The sequence below is a fragment of the Heliconius melpomene genome, chromosome 7, assembly GCF_056956725.1.
Source record: "Heliconius melpomene rosina isolate 202511_hmr_F chromosome 7, ASM5695672v1, whole genome shotgun sequence".
NCBI classification, from domain to species: Eukaryota; Metazoa; Arthropoda; class Insecta; order Lepidoptera; family Nymphalidae; genus Heliconius; species Heliconius melpomene.
Window position 1 is genome coordinate 9,056,470 of NC_140395.1, and position 18,298 is coordinate 9,074,767.

An 18,298-nucleotide genomic window follows, 5' to 3' on the forward strand; every position below is an offset into this window, starting at 1 on the left:
GATAAAAGCTAAGTTTCCCACACCATTTGCTGTCATGCAGCCTCAAACCATCACAAGACCACCGCCATGTTTGACTGTACTATGCACATGTTTCGCCTGAAGTTCAGTATTTGGCTTGCGCCACACAAATGTTTGTCTGTCCGTTCCAAAAAGATAAAATTTGCTTTCGTCAGAAAAAAATTAAATTGTACCAAAATTCTAAAGGGGTATTTAAGTATTCTTTCGCGAAAGTTAGTCTTTTTGCTATATTGGCATAACTTATGAAAGAATTTTTCCTCGCTGTTCTGCTACGAAGACCACCATTACCCAGTACGTTTCTTACAGTTTGGGCACAGACAACCTTACCTGAACTTGACGCGATATCATTTGCTAAGCTTTAAGCGCTTGTAAATGGTTTATTTTTTACCGATTTTAAAATTTGTCGCCTTTCTCTCGTACTGAGCTTCTTCGGAAGAACGGACCTTTCCTTATTTTCAACACTACCCATTTCTTCTCGGTTTTTTATAATTTACTACACAGTCGAGTAATTTAACTTTAAATTTGACCTGATTTGGCGGTAACTTCAACCTTCATTACGGAGTAAAATAATTTCTTCACGCGTCGATAACGACAGTTCAAATTTTTTCGGCATATTGGGTTCAAGATTTTTTCTGAAGACTTAACAAATGTCTCGTTATTAGAATACGTTCCCCGATGTTCACATGTATACAATGTATGTTGTATACATTGTATACAATGTATACAATGTTCACATTTTACCTAAAGTGACAAAATGTCGCGGGAATATTTTCATTGTATCTAGGGAATGGTTGGTGTGTAAATACTTATTTGACTTTAAAATATGTGTTTATACCGTCTCATTCTCTAATTTCTATTTTCTGAAATTTTATTAACCAATTCTAAATATATATAGATTAAGCTATTAAATACAATAATTAACTAAAAGCATTCTGTTTTTTTGTAGATGTAACATCAAAAAATTAGGGTGTGCAAATACTTTTTTTACCCACTGTAACTTTTTTCAATGAAATAAGTGAATACTTAAAGTTTTTAATTTAAGTGCAGCTACGCAAACATCGTTTGTAAAAAAAGTTTATAAAAATAAGGTCATTGATCGCTCTAGTTATTTACTTGTGTAAATAAACTGTTACAAATTTAATTATGTAAAATTTGTGAAGTATAAAATTTTAAAATTTCAATTTAATTAAATATTGATTAACGCGACAAGCTTTTATGATCATATAAATTGTGTATAATGAGGAAATGAGTTGATAGTTAAAATTTAAAAAACAATTTTTATTTTCTTTTTTTTGGAGCGTTAAAATAAAAAGCTTTTTCTAAAAATGACTTTAATAGAGTAGTTACAAATTGTGGTTTCATTTAAAGTGGTGATGTCAAAAACACTCTGCTTATCATTGCTAGTACCAGAGCATCATTTTCCTGCAGATGCTTATTCTCAATTTCATTCATTGAATTCATTTTCATTTGATTGTCATTGTCCGTACAACACATTTTTAGCAATTCCATTTTTTAAATTAAATAATCGTAGTTCATAGACGCCACCCATTAAAAGTGCATTATAATGTCCAAACTCATATAACAAAATTGCAGTTCTACACGCAGGTTTTAAATAAGACTTATTTTTTGTTTCAAAGTAAAAAAATTAGGAGAACTGCAGGTACCGTACGTTGTATATGTAATCTTTATCTGTGGTATAAAATAAATTTATTCTACAGGTACTGGCAATCAGGACATTTATTGACAGTTGACATAATTAAATAAATAATTAGGTAGATAATTTCATGATTAGATTTACTATATAATAATCTCAGATCTCTGCTAGTAGATGTTTTTAAGTTACAATATTGGATATGAACATTAATTAAGATGGAAAAATATAAAGAGGAACATATTTCTTGAATAATTATATATTTTTATAATATTTAATTGAAATTTATCATTTTTATTTAATAATTATTATAAAAACTCAAATAATGGATTTGTTAAAAACGCCCTCAACACAGTCATTATTAGATTCTGATTTGGAATCAGTTGAGAGTCTTCAATACGTGGATTTCGAAGAGGTGAGTATTTTATTTGTAACATTTAATTAAACCATTATATTTTAAATCTTATTTTATTAAATCATAATAATTAAAATATTTGATTTTAAGCAAAAATAAAATAAATAAACAATGGTACAACTATTTTTCTAGCTGGATGAAGTAGAATATGCATTGCCTACAAGTGAAGCTCCAACTTTAGCAGAACTTTTATCTTCAGAAGATTTGGAAAGTGAACAAAACTTTTCAATAAAATCTTTTGAAGAACCTACTACATGTTCTGCATTACAAGTAGATTTTTTACAAGCTATTTCACAGCAATTAAATCAGGCACAGGTAAGAAAAAAAGGATAATAGCTCATTTTCATTGGTTGTTACAGCACATATTTGGGGTGGATGTATGCATACCATAGGAAGCACAAGCTGCATATGGAGTACGGGAGATTCCCGTTTATGCATGCCATAAAAACTACAAGGCTTGCTTTTCGAATGAAACCAATGATTTTCAGCGGTTGTTAGGTCATGCATACGCACATGCCATATATGCCATATAGTCATCAATCATTTTCCGAATGTGCATAAACTAAACTGACCATGCATATCGTACAAAGAGATTAATCATCCAGCATTAAGAAAAATTAAAGAAATACTTTAGTTTTATTCATCCATTTCATATTTTCCTTCTCCCCAAAACATACTAGGATGCAATAGTATCACAAGCCTTTTTGTCGGTGATATTCTTAATATACATATATTTGTATTATTATGTATTTTAGGAACGTTCATCAGCTGGTGCTGCTACTACATTAAGTACTGGTTCAGGAGGAAGACTTACTGTGGGGACAGCACATGGTCACTTACTTTCGTTTTTTGAACAAACATTACGATGGGTGTGCGATGCAAATGGTGACAATGGGGCTGTTACATGCTTATCATATAATCACGATAGCACACGATTGCTAGCTGGTTTCGCTCGAGGTCTCGTTTACCAATATGAAAGTATAAGAGGTCTAATTCTTCGAAAAGTTGTACTTGGTGGAGAGATTTGGGGCACACTTAGAGTGACATGGGCCGGTACATCGGGGCTAGCGCTAGACACTGGCGGCTCTGTGTGGCTTATAAAATTTTCCCGTCCCTTAGGTGTTCGTTCAGCTAAAGTATCATGTCTATTTTCGGGAGCTCGGGGCGAGGTAGTTGCGATGAAAGCTCGTGATGCACGAATATTGGCTTTAGCAACTCTTTCACGAGTCATTATAGTGGCCGGTGGCAGAGCCTCAGGGGTACGCTTAGACGGACCTCCGGATGTACTCCCTGTTCTTGAATGGTGTGAAATGGACAATAGAATATTAATATGCGCTCGCGGTAACACCATGCAATGGTTAACTGTAACCTTAAATGGAACGTCAATCAACCTCCGGCCGGTACAATGCGTGGAGCTCATAGCAACACCGATATGGCTGGGGTGGCTCGGAGGCAGCCTCGCTATATTTGATTCTAACGAAAATCTACGTTTGTGGGGCGATGATTACGATAAACCTCTGGACCTGTCAAAAATAGAACCTGTGTATTCGTCGGCGTTTTTCAAGGTAAGTCATAAAAATATGTTTTCTTTTTAATACAAAAATAAACTTTTTAACTAAATATGATTTTTTTTATTTTATTGTAAACTACATTTACTTTATACTCGAATTTTTCACATTGATAAATATACTAAATTATTGTAATGTTACATATAATAAAATAGGTATAATTCGTTTTATTAAAAAACGTTAATATTAAAATATTTTTATATTTTTCCTATACATTAAGTTCAACATTTAAATTATTGCTGTAGTAATAGGAACATAATACTTAACTGTTAAATTTTTGACTCTTTTTTTCCGTTATTTTAGTATTAAATAAGTATTTTTTCAAGGGCCATTGGACCGATGGCAGAGTATCACGCGCGATGTGCAAGGCAGGGGAAAGTGCTTTAGGTGGTGGTTGTATATGTGAAGGCACATTAGCTCTGCTAGGTCGCAAGGGAGTTGTTCGTGTAAAGCCGAGAGATCTCATCGCTAGAGCCCAAGCGTTTATAGCCTCTGGACGTTATATGCAAGCTTTAAGACTACTGTGCTCTTCCCAAAGCACTGAGGCGAAAAACTTAGCCAGTGAATTTATAGAAACGTTGGCAGATAGACCTCATATATTGAGCAACAAAAATGTAGCAGTTCATGTTGTCAAGTTATGCCTTAAATATGACATGAGGTGAGGCTTACAATATAATATGATTATTTCCTAATAAGTAGTAAATAAAATTCAAATATGATAAGCCGATGGAGCATACTTTGGGAATACTTCTACTCAATACATATGTAGTTATAGTCTGGCAAATATGTTATTGATAATGGGAAGCACGCGCGGTAAATTGCGCAGTATATGTATGCGCAGAGAACGTTCGATCAGTGTTACCTGTTCTGTTGTTTTACCTCACGCTTAGCAAATCACATTTACCTATACGATAATTAAAATATCTAATCATGTTTATGTTGAAGTAAATTATACAAAACGAAAATTAAATGAGGATATCTAAATATCGCAAAATAATCAGCTGTTTCATACATTGTTGTCGAGAATAAAATCAAGACTAGCCCGAAAAGTATAATAACATTTTTGAGTCAATAAATAATTAATCAATTCTAAGCTTCTGCTTATATAACTAATGGCACATGATATTTACGTATATGTGTATATACTATATACACACTTATGTACAACATAAACATTCAGTGTGCATAATACAAGCTTATAAACTATGCAATATGAATAAAGAAATATCTGGCAATATTTAAACTTCTTAAAGATTATATAAAAGTAAATAATATTGGGTAAATTATTTCAATAAATTTTGAGGTACAAAATATGAGAGTGCGGTATCCCTTTGCCATAGTTTGCCATTTGCGTCAGTGTGAGCGCTACGTCCTTACAGGAAATTCGCACCCACACATCTTTAAAGGTACTATCGAGCTCACGCTATATTGTTCAAACAAGAATATAATTAATTGTAAACAAAAATGCCTTTTACCGTTTTGATTATTTGCTTTATTATTTGTCAATTTTTATTTTGTACTTTCTTGCATGCATTAATTAATGTTTTAAATAAAACGGTAATAAAATTTTGATTTAATTTGGAGATATAATTTATTAACATAATTTATTTGTTAAGACCTCTATTTCCATTATTTAAAAAATTTTTTACTTACCCATAAGTTGATTTTGCATGTTGCCTAACGCCAAAATCATGCATTTGTTTGCTTGTTTTATATATTAAATTTACTTTTTAAATTTTACTTTTTTTATTGAATTTGGATTGAGAAGATTTGTATGTGGCCTCATTATAATAATTTAATTCAGTTTTTTATTTAATTTTTCAATTTACCATATGTTCATTTTGCATGTTGCTTTGGTGTTTTTTACTAATTTTTATAATATTACTAGAAAAATATGCTCTACTACGCCATTCCGTATATATGCTATGCTATCATATGATATTATATTCATATTTCATAGTAATGAACTGATAGCGTTGCACTCGACTGTACCGTAGCCCGGTCACACCCCGCAACGATTCCCCGCGAGCCCTTACGGGGAATCGGTCCGGCGTGAGCGGGTGTCTATGTGCAGATATCAAAATACGCTTTCTGCGCAATTTGCCGCGCGTGCTTCCCATTATCAATAACATATTTGCCAGACTATATTTCCTAATATTAGCTTAGGGTCTGTTTAAACATAAAGTCACACATTTGAAATGTGTCATCACATTTCCAAATATAATATAAGAAACGTATTTTTGATACTGCTGTTTTAATTGAGGATTTCTTTGGTATACAATTGCATAATATGTGATATTACATTTCGTCTCTCAAATGTTATTGAACTTTTTTTTTCATTTCTCCGCTTTAGAAAATAAAGTGCGGCGTTGAGTTTCGATACGCAGTGTGTCGAAATGTTTAATGGGTGGGTTGTTTTTTTTTTTTCAAATTGAAATTTCTTATAAAATCAAACTGTATTATATATAATTAGATTAGATGTATTATATATAATTAGATATATTTTTCTCAGCGATGAATTATGGAATTGCCTTTGGGAGAATTGTTCTACTGAACAAGCTTTTGTGGAAGCTCTGGGCGACGCGGCAGTACGTGGTGAACTTTCGAACTCGCCGCCTTCTCCTGACTTCACTCAAGTAATTACTTACGACTATAATTTATTCTTGTTATTTTAGCTTTACGCGGCATAGGAAACCTAGTGTACCTAAGACACTGCGTTTTTAACGTACCGCTCAATTTTCGTGGCATTACAAAGTCAGTGATGGAAAACATTGCCATATTGTCTTATTAGCAGAGCAAGAAAATAAAATAACTCATTCCCTCGAATTTGTAATCGAAATCACATCCGTCGCGTTTACAATCAAACGCTTGTCCCACTGCCCCACGACGACGTCAACATAAATTTGATATACAAAATAATTCTAAATTCAAAATATATGTATAAATAGGCGCTAATAGAACGTCTGGCGGAGTTCGAGCCGGACCTGGTGGAGCGCGTGGTGGCGTCGCTGCCGCTGACGTCACTGGACCCGCACCGCGCGAGCGTGTTCACGCGCGACAAGCGCCTGTGGCGGGGCGTCGGCGCCATTGCCGCTGCTTTGGGTATGGACTTTATTTTTTTTATTTTTTTAACGTTAAATAAATTATGACCGATTCACTAAAGTTACAGCTTCAGTTCTGAGGAAAACTTTGGAATTTTTTGGAAACTTTTAAATAAATATATTCTTTATTGCACATAAAAACATAACAAATACAAAATTAAAAGTTTAGTTAGCAAAACCTTTCTTTTAGAAATAAGCCCAATTTCTAAAAGAAATCTCTTCCAGGCAACCAATGGAAGTGGATGACTGTCAAATATAATATGATAAAACTAGAATTTCAATTATAATATAAAAGTTATAAATATATTACGTTGGTACAGGTTGGTTTGCCAGTATATTTAAGAAAATAATATTTTTTTAATAAATGATCTGCAAAAAATAACAACTGTTACGGTGTCTCTCGTTAGTTGTAAGATTCACACAGATCGAGATCGTTATATACGAGTTCTAACTCTTGTATGTTCTTCAGACGGATGCAGCGGCGCGATGCGCGAGCTGGTGCGTCACGTGAGGCCGGGCTGCTCGGGCGGGGGCGAGTGTGGGCGCTGCACGTGTGCGGGCGGCGCGCTGCTGCTGGCAGCGGCGGACGCGCTGGCGGGGCGCGGCGCGGGCGGTCGTGCGCTGCCTCCACACGCGCGCCCCTCTGCGCGCCACGACGCTCTGCACGCCCTGCTGACTGAGGAGGTCTGCCATTTTGCTATTTGTTACTTGCTAGCCATAGGGAACATAGTATTAAGAACTCTTCCCCACTGTCCGCCGAATACTCGAGGCGTTGCGTATTGGAAGTCTGATATTATAATTCTAAAAAAAGTAGAGGACAGTCGTGGCGCAGCGGCACAAAGTGTGACTGTAAAACTGACTGGTTGTGGGTATCGAACCCACTTCACTCGAGGAGATGAAATATTTATTTAAATTTATATTTCTATTCAACTAAAGTCTCTGTAGTTATTACTTTAGTATTAGGCTTTAACAAACACGGACAGACAGCAGTGTTCCAGTTTTTTCTTTTAAGGTAGAGAACTCTAAATAAAGTTTGCTTGTTGCAGTCAGACGGGCGCTCCCCGTTGGGCGTGCTGGTGCAGCACGACACGGCAGCGGCGGTGCGGCTGCTGGAGCAGTGCGCGCGCGACCCTCCCTTCGCTGGCCCGCTCGGCAAGCAGAACCGCCTGCGCGTGGCGCGCGCACTGCTTGCCTGCGAGCCTAATCTACAGGTACATTTGTTTATGTTTTAACAGGGTAGGCAGAAGGAACCTAGTGTTCAGACACTCCGTTCCCCACGCACTGCTGAAATCTCGAGGCATTGCGTGTTGAGTGGAGTGGAAATTAAAATATTAACTAGTTTTAAAGAGTTCATTGTCCCAAATTCAAATCGAAGCCACAACCGTCGCGTTTATAATTACAAAAATGTAGACGCCATCGTGGCACAGCGACAGCGCGTCTGACCGTCAAAAAATGCGCCTGTTGTGGGATCGATTTCCACTCGGACGAATGAATTGTTTTAATTTCCTCGCTCACAAAGAAGGATTGGCTTGTGGACAGGATGATGTGAAGATCTTTGATCTAAAAATAGCCAATATCCAAGGCTTATAAGGCTAATTCAAATTAAAATTTATAGGGCTTATAGGGCTAATTCAAATTATTATTTATAATGTTTTTTTTTTATGGCACTAGCTATTTTATTCTGAAATTACATACTTTTAACTTGGTAGGTAGATGATTTTTTATACAAAAAAATAATAAAAATAAGGAGGCCTTAGGAGGAGAGACATTAAAAAAGAATACATTAATTCTATATATGCGGGGTGTATATAGGTTGGTCTTTGCCCACCCCAGAAGCTAGCAACATTAGCTCTGAAAAAATTAAAAAAATGCTTTATACAACCATATCTGTTCGAAGCTATATCCTTCAAAAAAATATCTCTAGATAGGTACGCCCACAATGAGCATTCAATTAAAATGATTTTGAAGATCATATAGTCGGCTTCGCCTGCGTGAACTACGTTATTATTAATTTCTGTCTCCGTGACTCCTACGTCCTATAAGTGACGACCATGCAAAATTTGATACTCCTAGCATTTGTAGTAAAGAAGTTTCATACAATTTTTCAACCCCAAAAACAACCCCTTAGAAGTCGAATATTGCAAATTCCCGTCTTAGCGAGCACCTACGTCCTATAAGTAACTCCTATGCAAAATTTGAGATTCCTAGCACTTGTAGTATCTGAGATTTCGTGATGAGTGAGTGACCTTTCGATTTTATATATATAGATTAACCTAATGCATTAGTGTTGTGGTTTACATTATAAGCTAACAGAATTTGATGAAATGCTACTGCTCCGTGTACTATGCTTTATTCGATCCTAATAAATTCTTATAAAAATCTAAATGTTTATTTAAGCTATAACTACTATGAAAGTGCATGTAAAATTTACATTATCAAATCTCGAACGTTTTTCACGAAACCGCTGGACGCCATATTGCTCTGACGTGAAGATAATTGGCTTTGTAAACAAAGTCACTGATATCAGTGATTTTAATTGTTGAATAAAGATCTATGATCATTTTGTTTATAAGACTGTATAACGTCATGTCTGTTTCATTTATTTAAAAAAAAAACATATTTTATATGAAATATTCATCGAATGTTGTTATTTTCAATATATAAGAAAGGAGATGTTCACACTGACTGAGGTAAGACGCACGCACAACCGTAACCGCTAATAAATATAATATAATAATTTAGAAAAATTTAATTAAACACATGTTTCACGGTTTTCTAGAATTCACCCCCTAAATTGAAAATAATTTCATAAATATATTTAATAAATATTCCTATAGTTCAAGCGGGCGAAGCCACCCAGGTCGGCTAATATGAACATAAACGTTTGGTGCTTTCTTCTTTAGGGAGCGACTTTGAGCCTGTGGATAAGGCTTGCGGAGAAAGACCACGTTTCAGCTCCATAAGTTAACACACAGTTAGTTTGTTAAGTAAAATATAAGTTTCTATTTATAAGACCATGCTTTTTCAGCTCTTCAAGAGTCATAATCTTTACAGGATCTCGACAAAAAAATGGAGATAATAGAATTTATATGTGGACAACTGCAAATGGGGTCGTTGCCCCTGGATCAGGAGGTCATAAACAAGATTCAAGAGGTGGTGTGTCGTGATGCGTGCGAGCGCGCCGACCGCGCCTGGCTGGCGGCCGCCGCGCGCCTGCGCTCACCCGCGCGCGCTCCCACCGTGCCGCGTCCTCGCGTGCTGTGGCGCCTCGACGCCATGGAAGACAACCACGACCACGCTATTACTAACTTTTTTAAAATTGCAGAACCATCCAGTAAAGACATCGACGAATTTTTTGAATATTTAGCTTCTAAAGTAGCGAGTGACGCTGAAGCCTTAGACTATCTTAAACCATATTTTTCGGCACTCGTTTGTTTACGACCACGGTCGGCGGCAGCGTTGTGGACGGAGAAGTTCAGCGACTCTATAGCGTATATGTTGAAACAGGTGGACGTCGATCAAAGATTAGTTTTTTGTGAGGGTTTATTGGAAATGGGACGTCTCCGGGACGATGCAGCGTTGATCTATTTGAAAGATTTAAGTTTAACTCGGCCTGCAAATGTAAAACATTTTTTGATTAAAAATCAAGGAATCATCAGGCCGGAGGACGCGCTCAGTGTCGTTCGAGAAGTGGGACCCAAGGACGCGGAGCCAGTCTGCCTGGAGGCCACCGGGGACCACGGCGCCGCCCTCGACGTCCTCCTGGCCCTCATCGCGACCGCCGGCGATGAAACCGAGGCGAACCTCGTGGACGAGGCGAGCGGTCTCTGTCTGCGCGTGGGACCCATGCTGCCGTCGGACGCCGCCGCCGCGATGTGGACACGCCTGCTGCGCAACGTGGCCGCGGTGCCGCCCTCGCTGCTCTTCGAGGCCATGCAGTACCTGCCGCTGGAGGAGCTGGTGGTGAAGACGTGCGCATCGCTGCGCGTGGCGGGCGCCGTAGTTCGCGGCGGCGAAGTGCGGCACGGCGTGTGGCGGTGTGCGGCGCGCGTGCTGCGTCGCGAGGCGCACGAGGCGCTAGCGCGCGAATTGGCGTCAGCGCGTCGCGGCACCGCAGTACGCGGAGGCTGTCGGCGCTGCGGGCGCGCGCTGGGCGCCCCGCACGGGCAGCAGCATGCGGGCGCGCGCACTGGGCACTGCGCGCGCGCCGTGCACGCGGAGTGCACGCCGGAGGCAACGTGCACGTGCGGGCGGCGCGTGCCGACGGAGGTGCTGGCGCTGCCTCCGCCTCCGCGCCGCCCTGACCCCGCGCCCCTTCAGTACGACCTACAACTCATGGCTCCGCCGCGTCCTGACTTGGAGGGACTCGTATAGCCCCTGCATTATTATAGTAGCTAGTAAGTATATATTATACCTTGTTCCTAAAATTTATAATATTATTAAATACACAAAAAATAAAACAAAATCATGGGCAGTATAAGCGTTCTCTTTGTAAATACTGAATAGCTTGATTGAACCATATACTTCATCACGATCGTTTCATTAAACTCAAAGTTAGTTTAATTGGTTTTACTAGACAACGTCACTATGTTACATAATTTGAAACTAGAGTTCAGATAATGTACGATAGATTGTCATTTTCATCATATTAATAAAAATAATTTATAAACTGAATAGTTTCAATTTAGGTATCATACTTAAAGTGTTATAAATGCCACTAAAAGTTCTATACACAATGTAAATTAAATGGCAAGTGTAAAAAATATCTATATCATTGTAACTATAACAGTGACATTAACTTTTTTTATATGGATACATGTATGTATATAAAAGTTTAAATTTTATTAAGGAAATTTTATTTAAATAAAACCCTTATGTGAAATAAACTATTTATTCTTACTGTAACCATACATGAAACAAGTGAAAAATCCATACCATACTATTCTTACACAGTACGCAAAGATAATATCTGTACTTTACCTGTTAAATATGATATTAATAAATTTAACAGTTGTTATATTCAGGTCTTAATGAAAAAATACAGAAAAATAAACTTAGAAATGTTCTTTATTTAATTTAGAGGTTATCGTAAATAATAATTCAAAGAATCTGTATATGCCTACACGATAATACAGATATTTACAAAAAAAATATGGTACCTATTCTAGTCTATAATTTCTCTATATATTTGCCTTAAAATAGCACACGAAATGACTTTAAACAAATAAAACAGCAATAAAACTCATAAATCTATATAGATTACCTCTCTAAATTCTTTACCCTTGTTAAATTCTATATTTGCCATAGATTATTTGAATATTTACGTTACAAAGCGATATATATGAAAATAGACGTAAATATTGTAACATGAATATACTTATATAATTAGAATTTGTCGGTACCCAAATATTAAAACTTTACATATAAAATTTTATTACAAGTTAAATATCTATATTTAAGACCAAATATAGGAATTCATTTTCCAATGAATACTCGGTTTTATATTTGTAAATTTCTTAAAAACTTCGTTTTAGATCAAACATGCTAAATCATAGACATGGGCGTATCTAGAGATATTCTCTGGGAAGACCTGGACTTGAGATTTCCACAGATATGTTCGTGTAAATGGTGTTTTTTTTTTTATTTTTCGGGGCAAACATTTTGTTAGTTATATTTCGGGGGTGGGTACGGACCACCTGGCTTTTCCTACACCCATGTCCATAAGTCATGAGATAACATTTAGTTCATGCATGTGCACAATGGAGGACATTTAGAGAGATATTATTAGCAGTATACAGGGTGGAATTGTCAGCACCACTTTAAATGAAACTACAATTTTAACTACTCTATAAAAGCCTAATATAATTCAGAAAAAAAAATAATTCCCAAAAATGTAAAAGTTATTTTTTCAAACAAAATAAATAATAAAATTATCGTTTTAAAATAAAACGCCATTTGTAAAGTATAACATAGGCACCCACACACTTACCTGTCAAAGCGGCAACGTCGCATACGTGTGTGTGCGTCAGACGTAATACAGGTATGGATAAAAATCGTGAAATGAAAAAAAAATCTTACGTCAAAACTGTTGAGGTACCTTGATTAATTTTTTTAGCTTTGGGTTTGAAATATTTTACCCTATATGCAGTTATAGTAAAAGAAGCGCTGCCTCTTCCACCCTGTATAATAATATTTTACAAACTAATCTTTATATAAACTGTACAATGTGCTTATACAACTAAATCTTGAATTTATGATACGCAGTCACTTCGATAACACTCGCGTTACTCTGCATTATCATATCTTACGCTGAAACAATATAAGGGATAAAGTAAGACTTCGCTTAACATTTAGTGTTTGTTTTGTTACAATCCGTTCATAAATAAAAAAGTTATATCAATTTAAAGTATGTTGTTCAACAAAATTGCCACTTGAAAGTTATTTTATACAACTGTCTTATAGAATTGGCGAATCCTTTAGTTTTCAATGATTCGTTGTTTGCTCGGTGGTGTGGGTTCGATCCTCACTCGAGGTGATGAAATATTTAAATTTATATTTCCATTCCTTCGCTCTAGTGTCCAGCAAAGCACAACGTTGAGTTCTGCCACTCAACTAGCATACGGCATTCTAGCATTCGGCGGTGAAAATTTTTAGTGGGGAACGAAGTATCTTAACACTAGGTTCCCTCTGCCTACCATGCTGTGTGCATAATACCTGCGCCACGAATGGCCTCCGAAAAATCAAACAAAAAAAAAATATATTATATCAATTGATGTTCTGATGTTGAATGATGCAGCTATCAGTACAACCAATAGGTGTAGGCCGGTTTGGTCCAAGCAAAAGACAGACGAAGTTACACGTAAACGACAACTTGGACCTCGCAGACTGTACTTATACGGTGTTTTTGTAAAAAAAATTTCTCCAAAATTAAAGAGTGATTTTTTTCAAAACCAAATATAAAATTATCGTTGTAAAATAAAACGCCATTTGTTAAGAACGACGCACGCACACATAAACATATCAAAGGGACACCGCCGCACACGCCTCATTTCGAAATCGAGTCGTAGGTATTGGCGATAAAGTTCAAAGTTGTTTAAACTTTTGTAGTGTTTACGTTATTGGTATCTATGCGTAACTGCGTCACACGAAAAACAGATATGGATAAACATCGTCAAATGAAAAAGAAAAATCTACGTTTAAACCATTGAGGTGTCTTGATTAATTTCTTCTAGTAGGACTGACACTTCCGATATTTCTCAATAACCTGACGATTCAAGCGCTTGTAATGGTCTAATTGAGTAAAGCATATTTTGATATTATGTTTTATTCCGTTTATCAGACTTTGTAGAACAAAAACATACATTGTAGTTAGAGTTAGGGAGCCAGGATGCCGTTGTTGGTTGGATATAATTAATGAATCAAAACACCATTTCTATCATACCAATATAGTGAATATATATTTTCGAAAAAAATTGCCATGTAGTGTAAAATGATATGAACAAGTTACCGTTGGCGTTGGCCTCTTCGTTTGCTGAGTCGGCGGCCAGAACTTGGATCCTGCAAAGTGAAACGATTTGTGGTCTCTGGAGCCACTCTAAGATTTCTAGAGTCAGTGGAACGAGCAGCTTCAACCTTCAAATTCAAAAACAGTATAATGCTACATATTAATCTGTTTTATATAAAAAAAGTTTTGTGAAATTAATATGTTCGTATGTGTGTGTATGATCATGAGGATGTTGTGATGCATTGTGACTACTAATTGGGATACAATCTCTGCTCTCATATTGTCTCAAATTAGGCTATAAAAAGTGGAGTACACAATACCTGATCTATAGGACTCTAACTCTACTAAAAAGAAATAAAACTATTTCTGTTAATAATATACCTCTTGCTTGCTTGCTTATATTCAATATAATTCTTTTGCAAGTTTATCAATATAAAACAAATAATAAATCAAGTTCTATGATTTTTTAATATATGTATGAACATATTATTTAAGTATTAAAAAGAAAATGTGTAGCAATGATATAGGAAACTACTTTCATATTATATAATGTAAGATTATAATAAAATCGTAAGAGGGTCAGTGTCTGTACTCGGAAGATATTTAAAAAAAATGTTATTGGGAAGTTCTATTAACGTATTAGAACCTAAAACAATGATTTTTTAATCTTTTGTCTGTTTGTCCGTTTGTTATCGCTAATCTCAGAAACGGCTTAACCGATGTAGATGCGGTTTTCACTATTGGATTCTGGAAAGCTTCCGAACACATATAGGCTTTATTTTATTACAATCAGTTCATAAATAAAAAAGTTATGCCAATTTAAAGTACTTAGTTTGACAAATTTGCTAATTGCTGTAACAGTTATTTTATACAAATATTTTACTGAATTGACTGAATCTTTAGTTTTCAATTTCTTTATTAATGATCTTATAGTATACTAGTGGGGCCCATTAGTATACTATAAGATCAGGAAAGACTGTATAGATAGTAAAATATTAGATAGTATATTACCTTGTCCATGAATTTTTTAATTAATTCTGGACAATTCAAATTGCTTTCTGGTTCCCAGGAATCAAATGTGTTAGACCATCCTTTCCAGTGGATAAGAAATTCTCTAACACCATTTTTCTTGTGATGTACTTCAAGAATGCGTTCTACCTTGGAATCAAAAACACACAGATAGTATACACAAGTCTTTTAAAGTCTTTATTATACCAGAAAATTGTCTAGCTTCATAAGTTTATGAAGTGGTGAGTTTTGATTCTAACTCAGAGGAACATATTTTTTTCTTTTCTTTATTCTGGGTGGTGCTAAGCTGTCTCATTTCTGCACTTGTTGTCTTTAAGTGGTAACTGGAGATAGTCTTAACACTAGTGCCTCTGTCGACCCAGGTATGCCGGATACAGTGTGAAGGTAAAATATGTTTAAATATACAGTAATCAGCAGTCATATTTCAAATTAACTAATTTTAGTTATGGATATTACATTTTTAAGAGTGTCTTTCGGACTGAGTACTAATGCATCAGCTCAGCTAGGCAAATGAAAAAAAAAAATTGTCATAACTAGACCCATACTTGACTGTTTTTTTTTTTGTTTCACATTTAGATACTTAGTTAAAATGCTCTATTCCCCATGTACTCAAATTTAAGAGACATTATGACCTATGATAGCATCATTATACCTTTCATAGAATGACTTACTTCATATTCTGCATTTTCATCAGCATTTTTGCTGTCCCAATTTGATTTTGTTTTCTTTGCTGGTGATTTAGTCTCTTTTTTAGATCCTTTTCTTTTTTTGCCATCTCTAGAATTTTTAGAATTCTCTTTCTGAAATAATAAGTGTGTTAAATATTAAACATAATATAATATATCTTTTTATTAAGACATTGGTTAATAATTATATCCTTATTAATAATTCTCTATATTAATTCTTGTTCTCTATTATTCATGCCTTAGTAAGGCATGTGTCAAAATGAAATAAGTAAAATTTTTATACTTTGACTTACTTCATCATTGAATTTTTGGATTAAGTCTGGGCATGACAATGTGCTGTACGGCTCCCACGTGTCACTATCAGCAGAATATCCCTTCCAGCGAATTAAATAGTGTACCTTGCCTTTAATCCTCTTTGAATCAATTATTTTATCAACCTGTATATAAAAACACATTATAAATAAATTATTGAATAAAATTGTAGTAGTAATTCAATAGAAAGAAATTTCTGATTACAGAATTTCTCAATATGTAATAAGTTTCAAAAATAATTATACATATTTATTTCTGATATCCTAATTTAACATGTGTATGTGCGTGTACATAGGTACACAATTTTAATAACAATACCTTTATAGAAAAAGATTGCAAGTTAGTATAATAAATGAAAGATTAGTATAATATTGATGTTGATCAAAATTTATGGTAAATATTACATTTGTTTACACAACTCAAAATACCTCGTACTCTTCCTCTTCGACATTCTTTTTATTGTTCCTTTTTTCGGACTTCTTTTTCTTACTTTTGTTTTTTGCCTTGGTTTGTTTTGGTGCATCTTTAGATACATCAGCCTCAGATATACGATCATCATGATTTTCATCTTCATCATTTTGCTCATCGTGTTTTGGTCGCTCTATAGAGTCGCTTCTATCACCGCGCTCTTCATTACCAACTGATCCGGATTCGTTTGTAGATGAAACAACATCATCTTCTACACGGTTCCTCGATACTTTACGCATTTTGAATTTCGGAACGTAAACAATAATGGAATTATAATTCAACAATATTTAAATAGTGATTTTATTGATAGTACAAGCAAAGGAGGGAAAATATCTAGCTAGCCACAAATTAGGAAAGTATAGAGTTATAGACAGACGCAAACAGACGCAAACGTCAAAGGTAAAAAATGCAGTTTAGATCATTGGAGTTGTATTGAAGAAATTAATAAGCCCATAAGTTCACATTGACAATTTAACATAATATTCATTAAAATTAATTTTTAGTTGAATATAATTTATATTAAATTGTTTTTTTATTACAATATATTTTGTTGCCAGTATAAGTTCCTCGATGTTACCGGACATCGACCGTCGACCGACATAAAGAGACCTAATCCTAATACACATACCGACGTAATACATACACATACCGACGACCTAAAGAGGTTAGCGGAACAAGTGGGGAAGGCCTATGTCCAGCAGTAGACAATCAATGGTTGTCGATGATGATGATGATGATCATAAATTCCTCAATGAACAGACGCACATCATACATAAAAAGAAAAAACAATAGAGGACACTCACTTTATTTTTTTTTGTTTAAATTAATTTATGGTTGTTTTTTGTTTTGTGTTTTAGTTAATTAATATCAATTGTATATAATTAATATAATATGGTGTAATGAAGTATTAAAAAAATTGAATAATATATTGTTAGAAATCAGAAGTGAAGTATATGTAAAAAAAACGTTACTAAGGTATAAAACATCTGTTAACACATCAGAAGTGGATGGTAGTTACAACTTAATATTATCCACGGTCCCTAAATGAGGTGAAGCATGGAGCAATGCCTGGGACTTGCGACCACAGATGTAGGCTTAAGGGTATTCTTTCCGTTATAACAACACTCGCCTTCACTGCTCCAGCCCAGTGTAATTATAAATAGGTGTTAACCACATTTATAACTACAATAACAATTAATTAATCAAATAAATAATTGTGCAACTAATCGAGTCCGCCAACAATATATAACAGCAACAACAATTATAGGTTTTAAGATATTTGTTCTACTAAATACAACAGGTGTAAATTATCAACCCTAACTACTACAAATTATTTGAATAAAAAGTATTTGAAAACTTAAAACTTTAGGTCGTAAAAACACATTACATGTCCCAATACATTTGGTCTCGATCGACTGTAAAAATAATAATTTTAAAAGCACGTGTACGGGATTAAATATCGATTATGTTTCCCTTATGACATCGATGTTACAATGTTTAATTATATGCGACATCGAAGTTAAAACATCGAAATTTTAACTGCCAA

At 35.2% G+C, this 18,298-nt stretch overlaps 2 protein-coding genes across 3 annotated transcripts; one reads left to right on the forward strand and one right to left on the reverse strand.

Annotated features, from left to right (window-relative positions):
- Window positions 1-1,765: 1,765 nt before the first annotated feature.
- Window positions 1,766-12,471, forward strand: Vps8 (vacuolar protein sorting 8). The gene is made up of 9 exons (XM_085188327.1): window positions 1,766-2,084; window positions 2,217-2,399; window positions 2,840-3,649; window positions 3,979-4,310; window positions 6,165-6,288; window positions 6,601-6,754; window positions 7,223-7,437; window positions 7,800-7,964; window positions 9,808-12,471. Exons 1-9 carry the CDS (start codon window positions 1,995-1,997, stop codon window positions 11,125-11,127), a joined length of 3,393 nt encoding a protein of 1,130 aa, XP_085044453.1. The 5' UTR covers window positions 1,766-1,994; the 3' UTR covers window positions 11,128-12,471.
- On the reverse strand, window positions 11,631-17,370 carry LOC146537689 (chromobox protein homolog 5-like). Of its 2 annotated transcripts, none has more exons than XM_085188336.1 (6): window positions 16,713-17,370; window positions 16,266-16,409; window positions 15,958-16,086; window positions 15,269-15,415; window positions 14,261-14,310; window positions 11,631-13,062 (listed from the first exon to the last, which is right to left on the reverse strand). In XM_085188336.1, the coding sequence occupies exons 1-6, from the start codon at window positions 16,989-16,991 to the stop codon at window positions 13,038-13,040; spliced, it is 774 nt and encodes a 257-aa protein (XP_085044462.1). In that variant the 5' UTR covers window positions 16,992-17,370; the 3' UTR covers window positions 11,631-13,037. The 2 variants fall into 2 exon arrangements, with proteins under 2 accessions (XP_085044462.1, XP_085044461.1); XM_085188335.1 differs by having other exon boundaries at window positions 14,261-14,385; window positions 16,713-17,360.
- Window positions 17,371-18,298: the final 928 nt, after the last annotated feature.

What these genes read in the sequence shown, in the direction of transcription:
- LOC146537689 (XM_085188335.1), bottom strand. Translation starts at nt 16,991, where the DNA reads ATGCGTAAAGTATCGAGGAACCGTGTAGAAGATGATGTTGTTTCATCT. An exon ending in TCGAAGAGGAAGAGTACGAG is followed by an intron (nt 16,410 to 16,712) that starts GTATTTTGAGTT and finishes TTTTATATACAG; the next exon opens with GTTGATAAAATAATTGATTC. An exon ending in ATGAAAATGCAGAATATGAA is followed by an intron (nt 15,416 to 15,957) that starts GTAAGTCATTCT and finishes TTTGATTCCAAG; the next exon opens with GTAGAACGCATTCTTGAAGT.
- Vps8 (XM_085188327.1), top strand. Translation starts at nt 1,995, where the DNA reads ATGGATTTGTTAAAAACGCCCTCAACACAGTCATTATTAGATTCTGAT. An exon ending in AATACGTGGATTTCGAAGAG is followed by an intron (nt 2,085 to 2,216) that starts GTGAGTATTTTA and finishes CTATTTTTCTAG; the next exon opens with CTGGATGAAGTAGAATATGC. An exon ending in CTTCTCCTGACTTCACTCAA is followed by an intron (nt 6,289 to 6,600) that starts GTAATTACTTAC and finishes ATGTATAAATAG; the next exon opens with GCGCTAATAGAACGTCTGGC.